This window comes from Oncorhynchus masou, chromosome 22 (assembly GCF_036934945.1).
Source record: "Oncorhynchus masou masou isolate Uvic2021 chromosome 22, UVic_Omas_1.1, whole genome shotgun sequence".
NCBI classification, from domain to species: Eukaryota; Metazoa; Chordata; class Actinopteri; order Salmoniformes; family Salmonidae; genus Oncorhynchus; species Oncorhynchus masou.
Genome location: NC_088233.1, coordinates 14,565,534 through 14,581,309, shown reverse-complemented (window position 1 = coordinate 14,581,309; position 15,776 = coordinate 14,565,534). Strand labels below are relative to the sequence as shown.

Sequence of the window (15,776 nt, the reverse complement as noted above, 5' to 3'; positions counted from 1 at the left end):
CATGAGGGTCCAACGGCCACAGGTGGGGGTTGTGCTTACAGCCCAACACCGTGCAGGACGTTTGGCATTTGACAGAGAACACCAAGATTGGAAAATTCGCCAGTGGCGCCCTGTGCTCTTCACAGATGAAAGCAGGTTCACACTGAGCACATGTGACAGACGTGACAGTCTGGAGACGCCGTGGAGAACGTTATGCTGCCTGCAACATCCTCCAGCATGACCGGTTTGGCGGTGGGTCAGTCATGGTGTGGGGTGGCATTTCTGTGGGGGGCCGCACAGCCCTCCATGTGCTCGCCAGAGGTAGCCTGATTGCCATTAGTTACCGAGATGAGATCCTCAGACCCCTTGTGAGACCATATGCTGGTGCGGTTGGCCCTGGGTTCCTCCTAATGCAAGACAATGTTAGACCTCATGTGGCTGGAGTGTGTCAACAGTTCCTGCAAGAGGGAGTAAATTGATGTGTCTCTCTGCAAAATCACTTGTGGTTTTGGAACTACTGAACATAACGCGCAAATGTAAACTCAAATTTTTGGATATAAATATGAACTTTACCGAACAAAACATACATGTATTGTTTAACATGAAGTCCTATGTGTTATCTGATGAAGATCATCAAAGGTTAGTGATTTAATTTTATCTATATTTCTGCTTTTTGTGACTCCTCTCTTTGGCTGGAAAAATGGCTGTGTTTTTCTGTGACTTGGCTCTGACCTAATATAATTGTTTGGTGTGCTTTCGTCGTAAAGCCTTTTTGAAATCGGACACTCTGGCTGGATTTACAAAGTGTATCTTTAAAATGGTGTAAAATCCTTGTATGTTTGAGGAATTTAAATTATGGGATTTCTGTTTTGAATTTGGCGCCCTGCAGTTTCACTGGCTGTTGACGAGGTGGGACGCCCCTGTACCCTAGAGAGGTTAAGGAGCGGGACACTAATCCGGATGCTTATAAGATGTCCAGCTATGCCCTCAGACGAACCATCAAACAGGAAAAGTGTCAATATAGGATTAAGATAGCGCCGGTGTAGTAGGATTTAGACGCTCGTCGGATGTGGCAGGGCTTGAAAACTACGGACTACAAAAGGAAAACCAGCCGCGAGCTGCCCAATGACGCGAGCCTACCAGATGAGCTAAATTAGTTTTATGCTCGCTTTGAGACAAGCAACACTTAAACATGCATGAGGGCACAAGCTATTCTGGACGACTGTGTGATAATGCTCTCGGTAGCTGATGTGAGCAAGTCCTTCAAACAGGTCAACATTCACAAAGCTGCGGGGCCAGACAGATTGCCAGGATGTGTTCAGCGCAGACCAACTGGCAAGTGTCTTCGCTGACATTTTTCAACCTCTCCCTGACCGAGTCTGTAATACCTACATGTTTCAAGCAGACCACCATAGTCCCTATGCCCAAGGAAGCGAAGGTAACCTGCCTAAATTATTATTGCCCCGTAGCACTCATGTCAGTAGCCATGAAGTGCTTTGAAAGGCTATCAACAGCATCATCCTGGATACTCTAGACCCACTCCAATTCGCGTACCGCCCCAACAGTTCCACATATGATGCAATCTCAATGCCCTTTCCCACCTGGACAAAAGGAACACCTATGTGAGAATTCTGTTCATTGACTACAGCTCAGCGTTCAATACCATATTTCCCACAAAGCTCATCACTAAGCTAAAGACCCTGGGACAACACCTCCCACTAACTGGATCCTGGACTTCCTGACAGGCCACCCCCAGGTAATAAGTGTAGGCAACAACACGTCTGCCACGCTGATCCTCAACACTGGGGTCCCACAGGGGTGCATGTTTAGTCCCCTCCTGTACTCCATGTTCACCCACAAGATTGTGAGCAAAACAAAGAAGCCAATCGTGAACTACAGGGAAAGGCAGGTCAAACATGCCTCCATTACCATCGACGGGGCTGTAGTGGAGCGGGTCGAGAGTTTCAAGTTCCTTGGTGTCCACATCACCAACAAACTATCATGATCCAAACACACCAAGACAGTCGTGAAGAGGACACGACAACACCTTTTCCCCCACGGGAGACTGAAAAGATTTGTCATGGGTCTCCAGATCCTGAAAAAGCTGAACCGTTGAGAGCATCCGGACCGGTTGCATCACCGCCTGTTATGGCAATGCTCGGCATTTGACCACAAGGCGCTACAGAGGGTAGTGCTTACGGCCCAGTACATCACTGGGGCCATCCAGGACCTATATACTAGGCAGTGTCAGAGGAAAGCCCAAAATATTGTCAATGGCTCCATTCACCCAAGTCTCAGACTTGTTCTCTCTGCTACCGCACGGCAAGCGGTACCGTAGCACCAAGTCTAGGGCCAAAAGGCTCATTAACAGCTTCTACGCCCAAGCCATAAGACTGCTGAACAATTAATCAAATGGCCACCTGGACTATTTACATTGACCCCCCCCCGAACAACAACCACCACACACACTTGTTTTTACACTGCTGCTATTCGCTGTTTGTTATCTATGCATAGTCACTTTACCCCTACCTACATAAATAAATGAAGTCGAGGAGTGTGAATACTTTCTGAAGGCAGTGAAATTTCGTTACCGAAGTGCATTTTCACCCATTCTAGGTAGATGAGGTGGATACCCTATTCATTCTAGTCTAATTCCCAGGTCTCGTATGACATCCCTGATGCTGGCGTCCCGGGACGGCTACAGTCAGGTAATCAACCTGCTGTTGTCTCACGGGGCAGAGGTCAACTCCCAGGATGAAAATGGGTACACGGTAAGAATGCCTACCTGGTGTAATGCCTGTCTCACATAAGCGGACAATTTTATTCATCAGCCTTCCCTACGTCCCAATAATCTCTCCTTTCTCCAAAAGTGTGGACTTGTTCACTTCCCTTGAGACATAGTTTGAAAGCATTTACAAGCATTTTGCTACACCCGCAATAACATCTGCTAAATGTGTACATGTTTGAAAGAAAATGACTGGTTTAGGAAATATGTTGGAAACTCCCTCCAGCCCATGCTAACAACAATCAAATGCTTTTACATTATCTTGATTGATTCTAACTGTGATTGATAGTAATGATTGGTGACACTGTGGTTATTAATAGTAATTAGGATGCCGCTAGACATTGATATGTGATGACCTGCTGTGACCTTTGACCCCAGGCCCTGAGTGTGGCGGTGCAGTACGGAAGAGAAGAGGCCGTCCTCAAGCTGCTCCAGCTGGGGGCAGACAAGACCCTCAAGACCAAAGCAGAGAAGAGTGCTGCCGACTTGGCCAAGGTCTTCAAACGACCACAGGTAAACACAACCAGTAATTATATTATTTATACTGAACAAAAATATAAATGCAACAATTTTAACGATTTTACTAATTTTACTACAGTTCATATAAGGAAATAAGTCAATTGAAATAAATTAACTAGGCCCTAATCTACGGATTTCACATGACTGGGCAGGGGCGCAGCCATGTGTGGGCCTGGGAGGGCATAGGCCCACCCACCTGGGAGCCAGGCCCAGCCAATCCCCCACAAAGAATCTTTATTACAGACAGAAATACTCCTCAGTTTCATTAGCTGTCCGTATGGCTGGACTCAGACGATCTCGCAGGTAAAGAAGCTGAATGTGGAGGTCCTTGGGCCGGCATGGTTACACGTGTTCTGCGGTTGTGAAGCCGGTTGGACGTACTAGCAAATGAACATTCAATTCTCTGGCAACAGTTCTGGTCGATATTCCTGCAGTCAGCTTGCCAACGGCATTCTCCCTCTAAACTTGAGACATCTGTGCCATTGTGTGACAAAACTACACATATTAGAGTGGCCTTTTATTGTCCCCAGCACAAGGTGCACCTTTGTAATGATCATGCTGTTTAATCAGCTTCTTGATATGCCACACCTGTCAGGTGGATGGATTATCTTGACAAAGGAGAAATACTCACGAACAGGGATGTAAACATTTGTGCACAAAATTTGAGAGAAATTAGCTTTTTGTGCGTATGGAACATTTCTGGGATCTCTTATTTCAGCTCATGAAACATGGGGCCAACATGTTACGTCTATTTTAGTTCAGTATATATTATCAAGAGGCTGGAAAGAGTGCTTCTGACATAGCCACGGTGTTCAATTGACCACATGTAGAACCAACAGAACCTCAGTCACAACTTTGTTTCCCACATAGTTAGCCAAGTACATAACTCTGGCACCTGAATCTGGTGTTTAAACAACCACAGGTACAGTAAAACCAAACACTAACCACAGCCACAAATTTACCACACTATGAAATGGTAGTCTTGAGGCGGTAGACTAGCGCCAATTTCCCCTTCTCTTGCAAACATATAAAAGGAACACCTTCCTAATATTGAATTGCACCCCCTTTTGCCCTCAGAACAGCCTCAATTCGTCGGGGCTTGGACTCTACAAGGTGTCTAAAGCCTTCCACAGGGATGCTGGTCCGTGTTGACGCCAATGCTTCTGTTACGAATCCCTTTTGGCCCGACAGTCTAGGGGGGATGGTAATGAGACTCGTAACATAACTCATGCAAATTATTATTGTGACAAAGGAAAAGTGTGAACGAAATAAGCACGACAACTGAAATCTACCGTCAAACTCTAGGTTTATTTATAAACACACGGTAATGGGGGGAGCAGGAAAGGGGCTGAGCTGGACCCAAGGAAAGAAACAATAAGTATTCAAAAACACCCCTAAGCTAGACTAGCCTACTTTAACAACAGCTAACTAACTAACCAAAAATACAGTGGGTGGTCCGCCCAGTTCTAACTAGTGTATTTAACAAAGTTCACCTACGGGTAGTGTATGCCCATGGGCGACTTGTCTTGGTTTCCCCCTTTTCCACCAGCAATCAAACACAAACACCATAACCAAAAACAATACTCACAGGTGATGACAAAGTGCTATGAGGTGCTTAAACAAAAGAGAGGTTACGACACAAAGCGAGAGTGAAACACAGAGACCTACAGACATGGCATTTACAGAGAGATTGAGCTGAGCTGGGCTCCAGAACAAACAAATGATGGGGTTTTTAAACCATGGGGAAGGAACTGTGATAGGTTTAGGAAATATGAGGAGGTGTGTCTTCTGATTGATGATTGATTGTTGACTGATTGGGGAGTGATGATTTTCACCTGTGAGGGGAGAAGGAGAGAAAAGAAACACACACAGGATACACACACACACAGGATAACTGTATCCGTAACACTCCCACCCTTAAAAGAGCAACCCTAGGGGTTGCGACTACAGTATTTCAATTAATACTCCCAACAAAGCAACAACCTTGCAAAACATGCAGAAATCATTTTCACACACGAGACAAAGCATCTGCCAACACATTATCAGAACCCTTTTTGTGGCGGATCTCCAAATTATAATTTTGTACAATCAGCGCCCAACGCATAAGGCGCTGGTTCTGGTTGTACATTCGGTGGAGAAAAACTAAGGGGTTATGGTCAGTATATACAATCACGGGTAGGGCACTGGAACCAATATATACTTCAAAGTATTGCAGAGCCAACAACAAAGCAAGAGCTTCTTGTTCTATTGTCGCATAGTTTGTTTGACATTTATTAAATTTACGTGAAAAATAACAAACGGGATGATCCACTCCACTCTTGTCCTGCTGCAGTAGAACAGCACCAGCACCTCTGGCACTAGCATCTACCTCAAGTTTGAACGGTTGTTCAAAATCAGGAGCAGCAAGTACAGTTGTACTACATAAGAGTGCTTTCGCTGATTCAAAAGCTCTCTTACAATCAGGGGACCACTCAAATGATCTAGCCGGACTAAGCAAATCGGTCAATGGAGCAACTACCGCAGAGAAATTTTTACAGAAGCTACGGTAGTAGCCAACCATCCCTAAAAAGCGGCGTAGCTCTCGTCTGGTGGTAGGTGCAGGGAATGCAGTTATAGCCAAGACCTTGGCATTAACAGGGCGCACCTGTCCATGCTTCTCAGAGGTATCACACAATCCATCCTCTTGATCAACCTCTTTGAACAGAACAGTGTTCGACAAATCTCTCTCATCACCCTCTTGTCGTGCCTGAGCACGAGTGACGGCACAAGCGGGGAACACATGTGGATAATTCTGTGCCAGCTCATTCGAGAGAGAGTGGTCACTTTTATCCAATACTTCCAATACGGGTACTACATTTCCTCCGGCAATATCGTTACCCATTATGAAGGTCACACCTTTCACTGGCAACATAGGGCGTACCCCACTCTGAATATTCCACTGATTAACTCAGAGTGTACTTTCACAAAGTGCAATGGCACTGGGACAAAACCCATTTCAATACCCTGCACTAACACACTGGAACCACAGTATGTATCGTCAGACAAGGGCAACACATCAGACAATATAAACGACTGCGCCGCACCAGTATCTCTAAGGATTTTAACCGGTCGTTGAGACGCTTCATCATTCGTTAGGGACACAAACCCCTCAAATGAATGGTTCATAACTGCGGTCGGGGACTGAGACTTTCAAACTACAGTTACCCTGAGGCACCTGTTTTGTTGCAGACCTCACAACCGTACGAATTAGAGCAACACCTGTTGGTGTCTTGGCACGAAGAGGCATCCCTTGTTTGCGTTTAAGCAGGAAGCAATCATTAATCATATGTCCTACTTTATGACAATAGAAACATGGACGCTCATTCTTCTGGCGTGCTTGACATACTACTGCTGGACGACTAGGGCTAAAGGTAGGAAACTCAGTGGCTCTACTCTCAGTTTGAGCCGAAAACACTCTTGTGCGTCAACACAAACTCGTCTGCCAACACAGACGCTTCTGCCAGGGTGGATACTTTCTGTTCGTTTAGGTAAACTACAATGCGTTCGGGTAAGCAATTTTTAAACTCTTCCAACAAGATTAACTCCCGGAGAGAGTTGAAATCAGTTACCTTACTAGCAGCATGCCATTTATCAAACAGATTTCCCTTGTCTCTAGCAAATTCCACATAAGTCTTACTAGAAGACTTTCTATGAGACCTAAATCTCTGTCGGTATGCCTCAGGCACAAGCTCATAGGCACGAAGAACAGTAGCTTTGACCACTTCATAATTCAAACTGTCCTCCAGAGGTAGCGCTGACAAAACCTCTTGGGCTTTACCAGTTAATTTACACTGAAGTAATAGGCACCAAACCTCTTCAGGCCATTTCAATGCTACGGCTATACGCTCAAATACACAAAAATAGGAGTCAACCTTTGACTCTCTGAACAAAGGTACTAAGGCAATCTGCCTACTAATGTCAAACGTGTTTGAGGACACAGCAGGTGAGGACGGCTCACAAACAGGCACAGTAGGACCGGAGGCTAGCCTCGCTGTCTCTGCCTCAAGTTCCATCTGGCGCATTTTGAACTCCAACTGCCTTTGTTCTCTGTCTGCCTCAATTTTACACATCTCTAAATGCCGTTGTTCTCGTTCTTTTTCTGCCTCTATTTTACACATCTCCAACTGGAGAGTCTCTCGCCTAATTTGGGCTCTCTTCCACCTCCAGTTGGAACTGTGCTAAACAGACATCCCTCCTGGCATCACCATTTGACAGTGGGGAGAGTGGATCAAAATGGGACAATGTGGCTGGTGTTTTAGCCTCTCCCTCATTATCAGACACCAATGGTCTTACAGGAGCAGCAACATCTGCTACAGGGGTAGTAGGCTCAGGCAGCGGTAACACAAGCACCTGCTCTTCCAACAATACATTTAATACTATCCGTTTCACCTCCGCCTTAACTAAACTCTGCGGAATCGATACTGAATAATGGTCAGCCAAGGTCATTAAATCAACTCTACGACATTTGTCAAAAACCTCCCACGAAGGGTTATCCAAAAAAGATTTCAAATCAAAAGTAGTCATTTTTACACTACTTCACAAGTGCCAAAGGAAATAGCAAACACTAATGCTACTTCAGCTATGACGCTCAACACTGAACTATACCACTACAACAATCTACATGAGCGGCATGGGTGTCAGTTATGACATATCCCGGATGAGCCCCCACTTATGTTACGAATCCCTTTTGGCCCGACAGTCTAGGGGGATGGTAATGAGACTCGTAACATAACTCATGCAAATTATTATTGTGACAAAGGAAAAGTGTGAACGAAATAAGCACGACAACTGAAATCTACCGTCAAACTCTAGGTTTATTTATAAACACACGGTAATGGGGGAGCAGGAAAAGGGGCTGAGCTGGACCCAAGGAAAGAAACAATAAGTATTCAAAAACACCCCTAAGCTAGACTAGCCTACTTTAACAACAGCTAACTAACTAACCAAAAATACAGTGGGTGGTCCGCCCAGTTCTAACTAGTGTATTTAACAAAGTTCACCTACGGGTAGTGTATGCCCATGGGCGACTTGTCTTGGTTTCCCCCTTTTCCACCAGCAATCAAACACAAACACCATAACCAAAAACAATACTCACAGGTGATGACAAAGTGCTATGAGGTGCTTAAACAAAAGAGAGGTTACGACACAAAGCGAGAGTGAAACACAGAGACCTACAGACATGGCATTTACAGAGAGATTGAGCTGAGCTGGGCTCCAGAACAAACAAATGATGGGGTTTTTAAACCATGGGGAAGGAACTGTGATAGGTTTAGGAAATATGAGGAGGTGTGTCTTCTGATTGATGATTGATTGTTGACTGATTGGGGAGTGATGATTTTCACCTGTGAGGGGAGAAGGAGAGAAAAGAAACACACACAGGATACACACACACACAGGATAACTGTATCCGTAACAGCTTCCCACAGTTGTGTGAAGTTGTCTGGATGTCCTTTGGGTGGCTGACCATTCTTGATGCACACAGGAAACTGTTGAGCATGAAAAACCCAGCAGCCCTGCAGTTCTTGACACTCAAACCGGTGCACCTGGCACCTACTACCATACCTTGTTCAATGGCACTTCAATATTTTCTTTCCCATTCACCCTCTAAATGGTACACATACACAATCCTCTGTCTCAAGGCTTAATAATCCTTTAAAAAAATCTCTCCTCCCCTTCATCTACACAGGCGGAAATGGATTTAACAAGTGACATCAATAAGGGATCATAGCTTTCATCTGGTCAGTCTGCCATGGAAAGAGTTGTGTGTATGAGGTCTTCTTTCCTCGCAGATTGCCAGGATCCTGGCGTCCCCAGGCAATGCCCTCACCAACGGGCAGGTAACCTCCTCGAAGGAGGAGACCCTCTTCAAGTTCTTCAAGAGGGACCCTGATCTATCTGCTGACTCCAAGGAGCGGTGAGACCATGGCTAAATCTCAATTCGTCTTATTGCTATTCCTTACATCCTATATCCTCTTCTCAACCGTAATGGAGGAGGTAAAAGGTCCCTCCCCTCAGGAGATCTTTTACAATTTGTTTTTAGGACAGAGGATGCGAGGAATTGAGGTAAGATGAATTGAGAAAAGGACACAAATCAGTCAGTGGAGGCAAGCAGCCGTGATTGTTATCTGGGGCCCTCTAGTGGACGTAGAGTTAAGTGTCCCATGCCATGAGACCGGTTTTTAGATGTAAACACACATCTAGGGACAAGCTGCTAAATCTGCACCATAATGCTTTAACATATTAAGTCTATTCGACTGTTGAAGATTCAATGTTTTAATTTGGATTGTTTAATCTGTCAATGTTTATCTGCTCTGAAATATTTTAGGCGGCCGACTTGGCAACGTGGGGTTGATGTAGTACGCTCTTAAACCTATTTATGTATTTATTTATTGCTTTTATTTAACCCGGGGAAGTTATTGAGAATGCATTACTTGTCTGGGAGCATAAGCAAACTGGCTGATTTTACAAATAATGTTGAGTAGGTGATTTAAAGGTTGATTTGTTGATCAGAGATTCTGCGCAGTTGGACTGCAATCTGGTCAATCTCAAACGCGCCCATTCACTTTCAAAATAACGACTTTGAACCTCTCCTAGTCTGGCCAAACTGTGTGATATTGAGCTGCTTCTTCACGGACTCAACCTGGAGTACCTCTCTGACATAATGCTAGTAAGTAGTGTACACACACACACACACACACACACACACACACACACACACACACACACACACACACACACACACACACACACACACACAGGAGTACCTCTGACATTGTTTGAGTACTGTACCTCATCCTCACTGTGATTGGACAGTTTTCAGATTTCCATACCTCTCTCATGCCATATCCCAGCATATGGTATTATCAGATACCTGTCCAACCCTACTGCTGGCTTATTGATGTTGAGCAGGCAGGTGTAAAGACTGTGGTTCTGACTCTGGAGTGATTGGGTGAAAAACTATAGTGTATGAAGCTCAGTTTGTGGTGGTGGGGGTGGATTGATATTTTCATCATTAGATCGAATAGACATACCGGTAACAAGTAGCTACACAACACAAACACATACTGTAATCGGTTACCGGTATTTAAAAAAAAAAAAACTTACCGGTAGCTACACAAATGCAGATTGTAAATGATTGTACAATATCTGTTCAGGGTTTAGCCTGGTTTGCAAGTTGTCAGATCGTCAAAGTAATTTTTCTTCTCTTCACAGGAAAATGACATCACTTGGAGCTACCTGGTAACCATGGAGAAGGATGACCTGGAGAAGGTATGAAAGACCTCTTTATGTCAGTCTGTCTGGCAGCAAGTTTCCAGGTTTTTCAGAAATCTATGGTTCCTGTAATCAGTAGAGAATTAGCATGGAAGGAATCCTCCAACTGGGAATGCTTCAACCAGGATTTCTGAAAAACCTGGGAACTTTGGGAACGTTTTGGGAATTTTGCAACCTGAGTTACCAGTATGTTGCCCAGTTATTAATGTTGCATTCTCCCCCAGATTGGTATCTCTGACCCAGAGGACCAGCAGAAGGTTCTGAGTGCAGTGAAGGAGATGCATCTAGACCGGGTCGACCTGGACACTGTCGACCAGCTGGAGAACATAGACACCGGGTAACATTAAAGTACAATGAAAAAAAATATTATTTTGAGCAATTCCTTCCAGGTCAAATCGTCAAGCACAATAACATATTTTCTTGACACATTATATATGCAACACAAACACCTACAGACTTACATGACATACTGTACACAGTCCATCCTCCAGCACACCACTGGAAGTCATTCCTCAGACTGACCTAAAGCATCCATCCCACTGTTATTCTCCCACTGCCTCACCTCCTATATCCTCTCCGAGCTTCTGAGAGCAGAGTCCTAATGGTTTATTAAATGGGGCCGTAATGATTTGTAAGGTGAGAGGAGATGGAATGAAATCCCCTCTTTCACCCCCCCTTCTCTCTGTGACTGATGATAGGATAGCTCTCAGGCCAAGCGGTACTGTAGTGTCAGGGCCAGGGGTACTTTTACTGAGCCTTTAAATCCCCCAGGAGTAAATCCTCTGATGATGGCCACACTGTAAACATTAAAGCACTAGATTACCACATCCCTTATGCTTTATGCTCATCCCAGGACCTAGTGGCCATGTTCTAGTTGGCCTGGGATGTTAGATGTTCATGTTCTAGTTGGCCTGGGATGTTAGATGTTCATGTTCTAGTTGGTCTGGGATGTTAGATGTTCATGTTCTAGTTGGTCTGGGATGTTAGATGTTCATGTTCTAGTTGGTCTGGGATGTTAGATGTTCATGTTCTAGTTGGCCTGGGATGTTAGATGTTCATGTTCTAGTTGGCCTGGGATGTTAGATGTTCATGTTCTAGTTGGCCTGGGATGTTAGATGTTCATGTTCTAGTTGGCCTGGGATGTTAGATGTTCTAGTTGGCCTGGGATGTTAGATGTTCTAGTTGGCCTGGGATGTTAGATGTTCTAGTTGGCCTGGGATGTTAGATGTTCTAGTTGGCCTGGGATGTTAATGTTCATGTTCTAGTTGGCCTGGGATGTTAATGTTCATGTTCTAGTTGGCCTGGGATGTTAATGTTCATGTTCTAGTTGGCCTGGGATGTTAATGTTCATGTTCTAGTTGGCCTGGGATGTTAGATGTTCATGTTCTAGTTGGCCTGGGTTGTTAATGTTCATGTTCTAGTTGGCCTGGGATGTTAGATGTTCATGTTCTAGTTGACCTGGGATGTTAGACGTTCATGTTCTAGTTGGCCTGGGATGTTAGATGTTCATGTTCTAGTTGGCCTGGGATGTTAGATGTTATAGTTGGCCTGGGATGTTAGATGTTCTAGTTGGCCTGGGACGTTAGATGTTCATGTTCTAGTTGGCCTGGGTTGTTAATGTTCATGTTCTAATTGGCCTGGGATGTTAGATGTCCATGTTCTAGTTGACCTGGGATGTTAGATGTTCATGTTCTAGTTGACCTGGGATATTAGATGTTCATGTTCTAGTTGGCCTGGGATGTTAGATGTTCATGTTCTAGTTGGCCTGGGATGTTAGATGTTATAGTTGGCCTGGGATGTTAGATGTTCATGTTCTAGTTGGCCTGGGATGTTAGATGTTCATGTTCTAGTTGGCCTGGGATGTTAGATGTTCTAGTTGGCCTGGGATGTTAATGTTCATGTTCTAGTTGGCCTGGGATGTTAGATGTTCATGTTCTAGATGGCCTGGGATGTTAGATGTTCATGTTCTAGTTGGCCTGGGTTGTTAGATGTTCATGTTCTAGTTGGCCTGGGATGTTAGATGTTCTAGTTGGCCTGGGATGTTAGATGTCCATGTTCTAGTTGACCTGGGATGTTAGATGTTCATGTTCTAGTTGACCTGGGATGTTAGACGTTCATGTTCTAGTTGGCCTGGGATATTAGATGTTAGATGTTCTGGGATGTTAGATGTTCTAGTTGGCCTGGGATGTTAGATGTTCATGTTCTAGTTGACCTGGGATGTTAGATGTTCATGTTCTAGTTGGCCTGGGATGTTAATGTTCATGTTCTAGTTGGCCTGGGATGTTAGATGTTCTAGTTGGCCTGGGATATTAGATGTTCATGTTCTAGTTGGCCTGGGATGTTGATGTTCATGTTCTAGTTGGCCTGGGATGTTAGATGTTCATGTTCTAGTTGGCCTGGGATGTTAGATGTTCTAGTTGGCCTGGGATGTTAGATGTTCTAGTTGGCCTGGGATGTTAGATGTCCATGTTCTAGTTGACCTGGGATGTTAGATGTTCATGTTCTAGTTGACCTGGGATGTTAGACGTTCATGTTCTAGTTGGCCTGGGATATTAGATGTTCATGTTCTAGTTGGCCTGGGATGTTAGATGTTCTAGTTGGCCTGGGATGTTAGATGTTCATGTTCTAGTTGACCTGGGATGTTAGACGTTCATGTTCTAGTTGGCCTGGGATATTAGATGTTCATGTTCTAGTTGGCCTGGGATGTTAGATGTTCATGTTCTAGTTGGCCTGGGATGTTAGATGTTCATGTTCTAGTTGGCCTGGGATGTTCATGTTCTAGTTGGCCTGGGATGTTAGATGTTCTAGTTGGCCTGGGATATTAGATGTTCATGTTCTAGTTGGCCTGGGATGTTAATGTTCATGTTCTAGTTGGCCTGGGATGTTGATGTTCATGTTCTAGTTGGCCTGGGATGTTAGATGTTCATGTTCTAGTTGGCCTGGGATGTTAGATGTTCTAGTTGGCCTGGGATGTTAGATGTTCTAGTTGGCCTGGGATGTTAGATGTTCATGTTCTAGTTGGCCTGGGATGTTAGATGTTCATGTTCTAGTTGGCCTGGGATGTTAGATGTTCATGTTCTAGTTGGCCTGGGATGTTAATGTTCATGTTCTAGTTGGCCTGGGATGTTAGATGTTCTAGTTGGCCTGGGATGTTAGATGTTCTAGTTGGCCTGGGATGTTAATGTTCATGTTCTAGTTGGCCTGGGATGTTAGATGTTCATGTTCTAGTTGGCCTGGGATGTTAGATGTTCTAGTTGGCCTGGGATGTTAGATGTTCATGTTCTAGTTGACCTGGGATGTTAGATGTTCATGTTCTAGTTGACCTGGGATGGTTAGATGTTCATGTTCTAGTTGGCCTGGGATGTTTAGATGTTCATGTTCTAGTTGGCCTGGGATGTTAAATGTTCATGTTCTAGTTGGCCTGGGATGTTAGATGTTCATGTTCTAGTTGGCCTGGGATGTTAGATGTTCTAGTTGGCCTGGGATGTTAATGTTCATGTTCTAGTTGGCCTGGGATGTTAATGTTCATGTTCTAGTTGGCCTGGGATGTCAGACGTTCTAGTTGTCCTGGGATGTCAGACGTTCTAGTTGGCCTGGGATGTTAGATGGATTTTTACTTGTAGTACATCACTAATGGACTGACAGACAGAGATGGGTGGATGGGGGGCATCTTCACACTGGGGGACAACTGATACGGACGGGCGACTGGGCAGACACATTTAAATCAACACAACAGACAAATGAACAGACATAAGACTGTGTGTGGCCAATGGCTAGGATTTCCTCTCATAACTCAAAACTAGATTAAAAACTTTTACATCCAAATTATTTGCACATCGTATTCATCGCGGCCCGATCTTTAAATATGTTTTGTTGCTGCGATTGATCCACTGCCCTTTGTATGTTGTTGGGTTGTTTTATCTTAGTGGTACATATCCCTGCATGTGTAGCAGCCGTTTTGTGATGCTCACACTCTGTCAGTGGTCGTGTAAACAGTGTCAGTCAGACTGGAGTTACTATCTCCTTCCAGAGGCTCGGGACCAGGGACTACAGCTCTGTTAGTTTATCTAGCGCACCCAAGACTGATAGTACAGGATAGAGAGGAGCAGAGGAGAGGGGGAGATGTCTGTCTGTTGTAGGTGACCTCTGTCTCTCCCTCCCTCCTGGTCTAGGTGAGACCTATAGGGGGTATACTTGAGATGGGCAGGAATGCAGACTGACACGGGTTGTGCTGCTCACCCACTCACACTGACAGTCACACATAAACACACTTGGGTTGAGGTAGAAGGAGACTCATCAACTAGGCATGGTCACGGTTAATCGAATATCTGGATGTTTGGCCTATTTTAACAATGAAAAGGCTATGTCTAAATTAAATTATCCTTGTGACATTTCTACCTACAAGGATATACCATGACATTTGAAATTCTTAATTTAGTAAAACAAAAATCTTTTCAATGTAGTTTTTCTAACGGTGCATTGAGTTACTGCCCTCCAGGTTGCCCTGGCATCGTTATGCTGTTTACCCCTCTTCAAGTAGAAATTAAAGGCACTCTGCAAATGTATCAATGCAAAACACTCACCAGAAAGGCTATTTGTAACAGAATCATTTCTATCATTGCCAAAATCTGACTTTTCCTTCGCTGTTGCTGACAAATTACAGAAGAAAAGCACCCGGTCCTCTGTTTACCTCAGCCATGGACATTTCAGCATTCTAATTGGTCAAGAGTTGACTATAAAAATGGTATAATTTAAAATGACCATCCCTGTCATCAACACTGATAGTGGGAAGTATTGTGAAAAGTTGTCTTATGGTGTATGTGTGTCCTTATAGAAGTGAGGAGCTGTATAACTTCCTGATCAGTCTGCGGCAGCAATGCTGCTACTTGACAGAGACAGTACAGGACGTCATCAGCCGCTTCCCCCGCCGAGCTTCTGAGGTGTGTGTGTCATTCCCTGTCCCTCTTTGATAATCTAAAGGACTGGCGACTGATTCATCAATGCTGTTGTCTGACTGAAAGCAGACAGTATTGTTGTATAACCTACTAAAGCAAATTCCCTTTCAGCCCTGAAAGGAGGGTGCCCCCACTCATGTTTGTGGTTAGATTAAGGGAGTGCGTTTTCAGTCAGACACTATAGTACTGATGGATTTTTTTAGAGCAAACCTGTTTCTAGCTCCCCT

The 15,776-nt window shown here is 44.5% G+C and overlaps 1 protein-coding gene across 1 annotated transcript in view; it reads left to right on the top strand.

The window, feature by feature from the left end:
- The window catches only part of LOC135509052 (ankyrin repeat, SAM and basic leucine zipper domain-containing protein 1-like), a 40,978-nt gene that overhangs the window by 23,106 nt on the left and 2,096 nt on the right, over positions 1-15,776 (top strand). Inside the window, exons 5-11 of the mRNA XM_064929361.1 lie at positions 2,639-2,750; positions 3,143-3,277; positions 9,112-9,236; positions 9,917-9,989; positions 10,535-10,591; positions 10,819-10,931; positions 15,429-15,534. Of these exons, the coding sequence (XP_064785433.1) occupies positions 2,639-2,750; positions 3,143-3,277; positions 9,112-9,236; positions 9,917-9,989; positions 10,535-10,591; positions 10,819-10,931; positions 15,429-15,534 (721 nt within the window). The remainder of the gene's footprint in view (positions 1-2,638; positions 2,751-3,142; positions 3,278-9,111; positions 9,237-9,916; positions 9,990-10,534; positions 10,592-10,818; positions 10,932-15,428; positions 15,535-15,776) is intronic.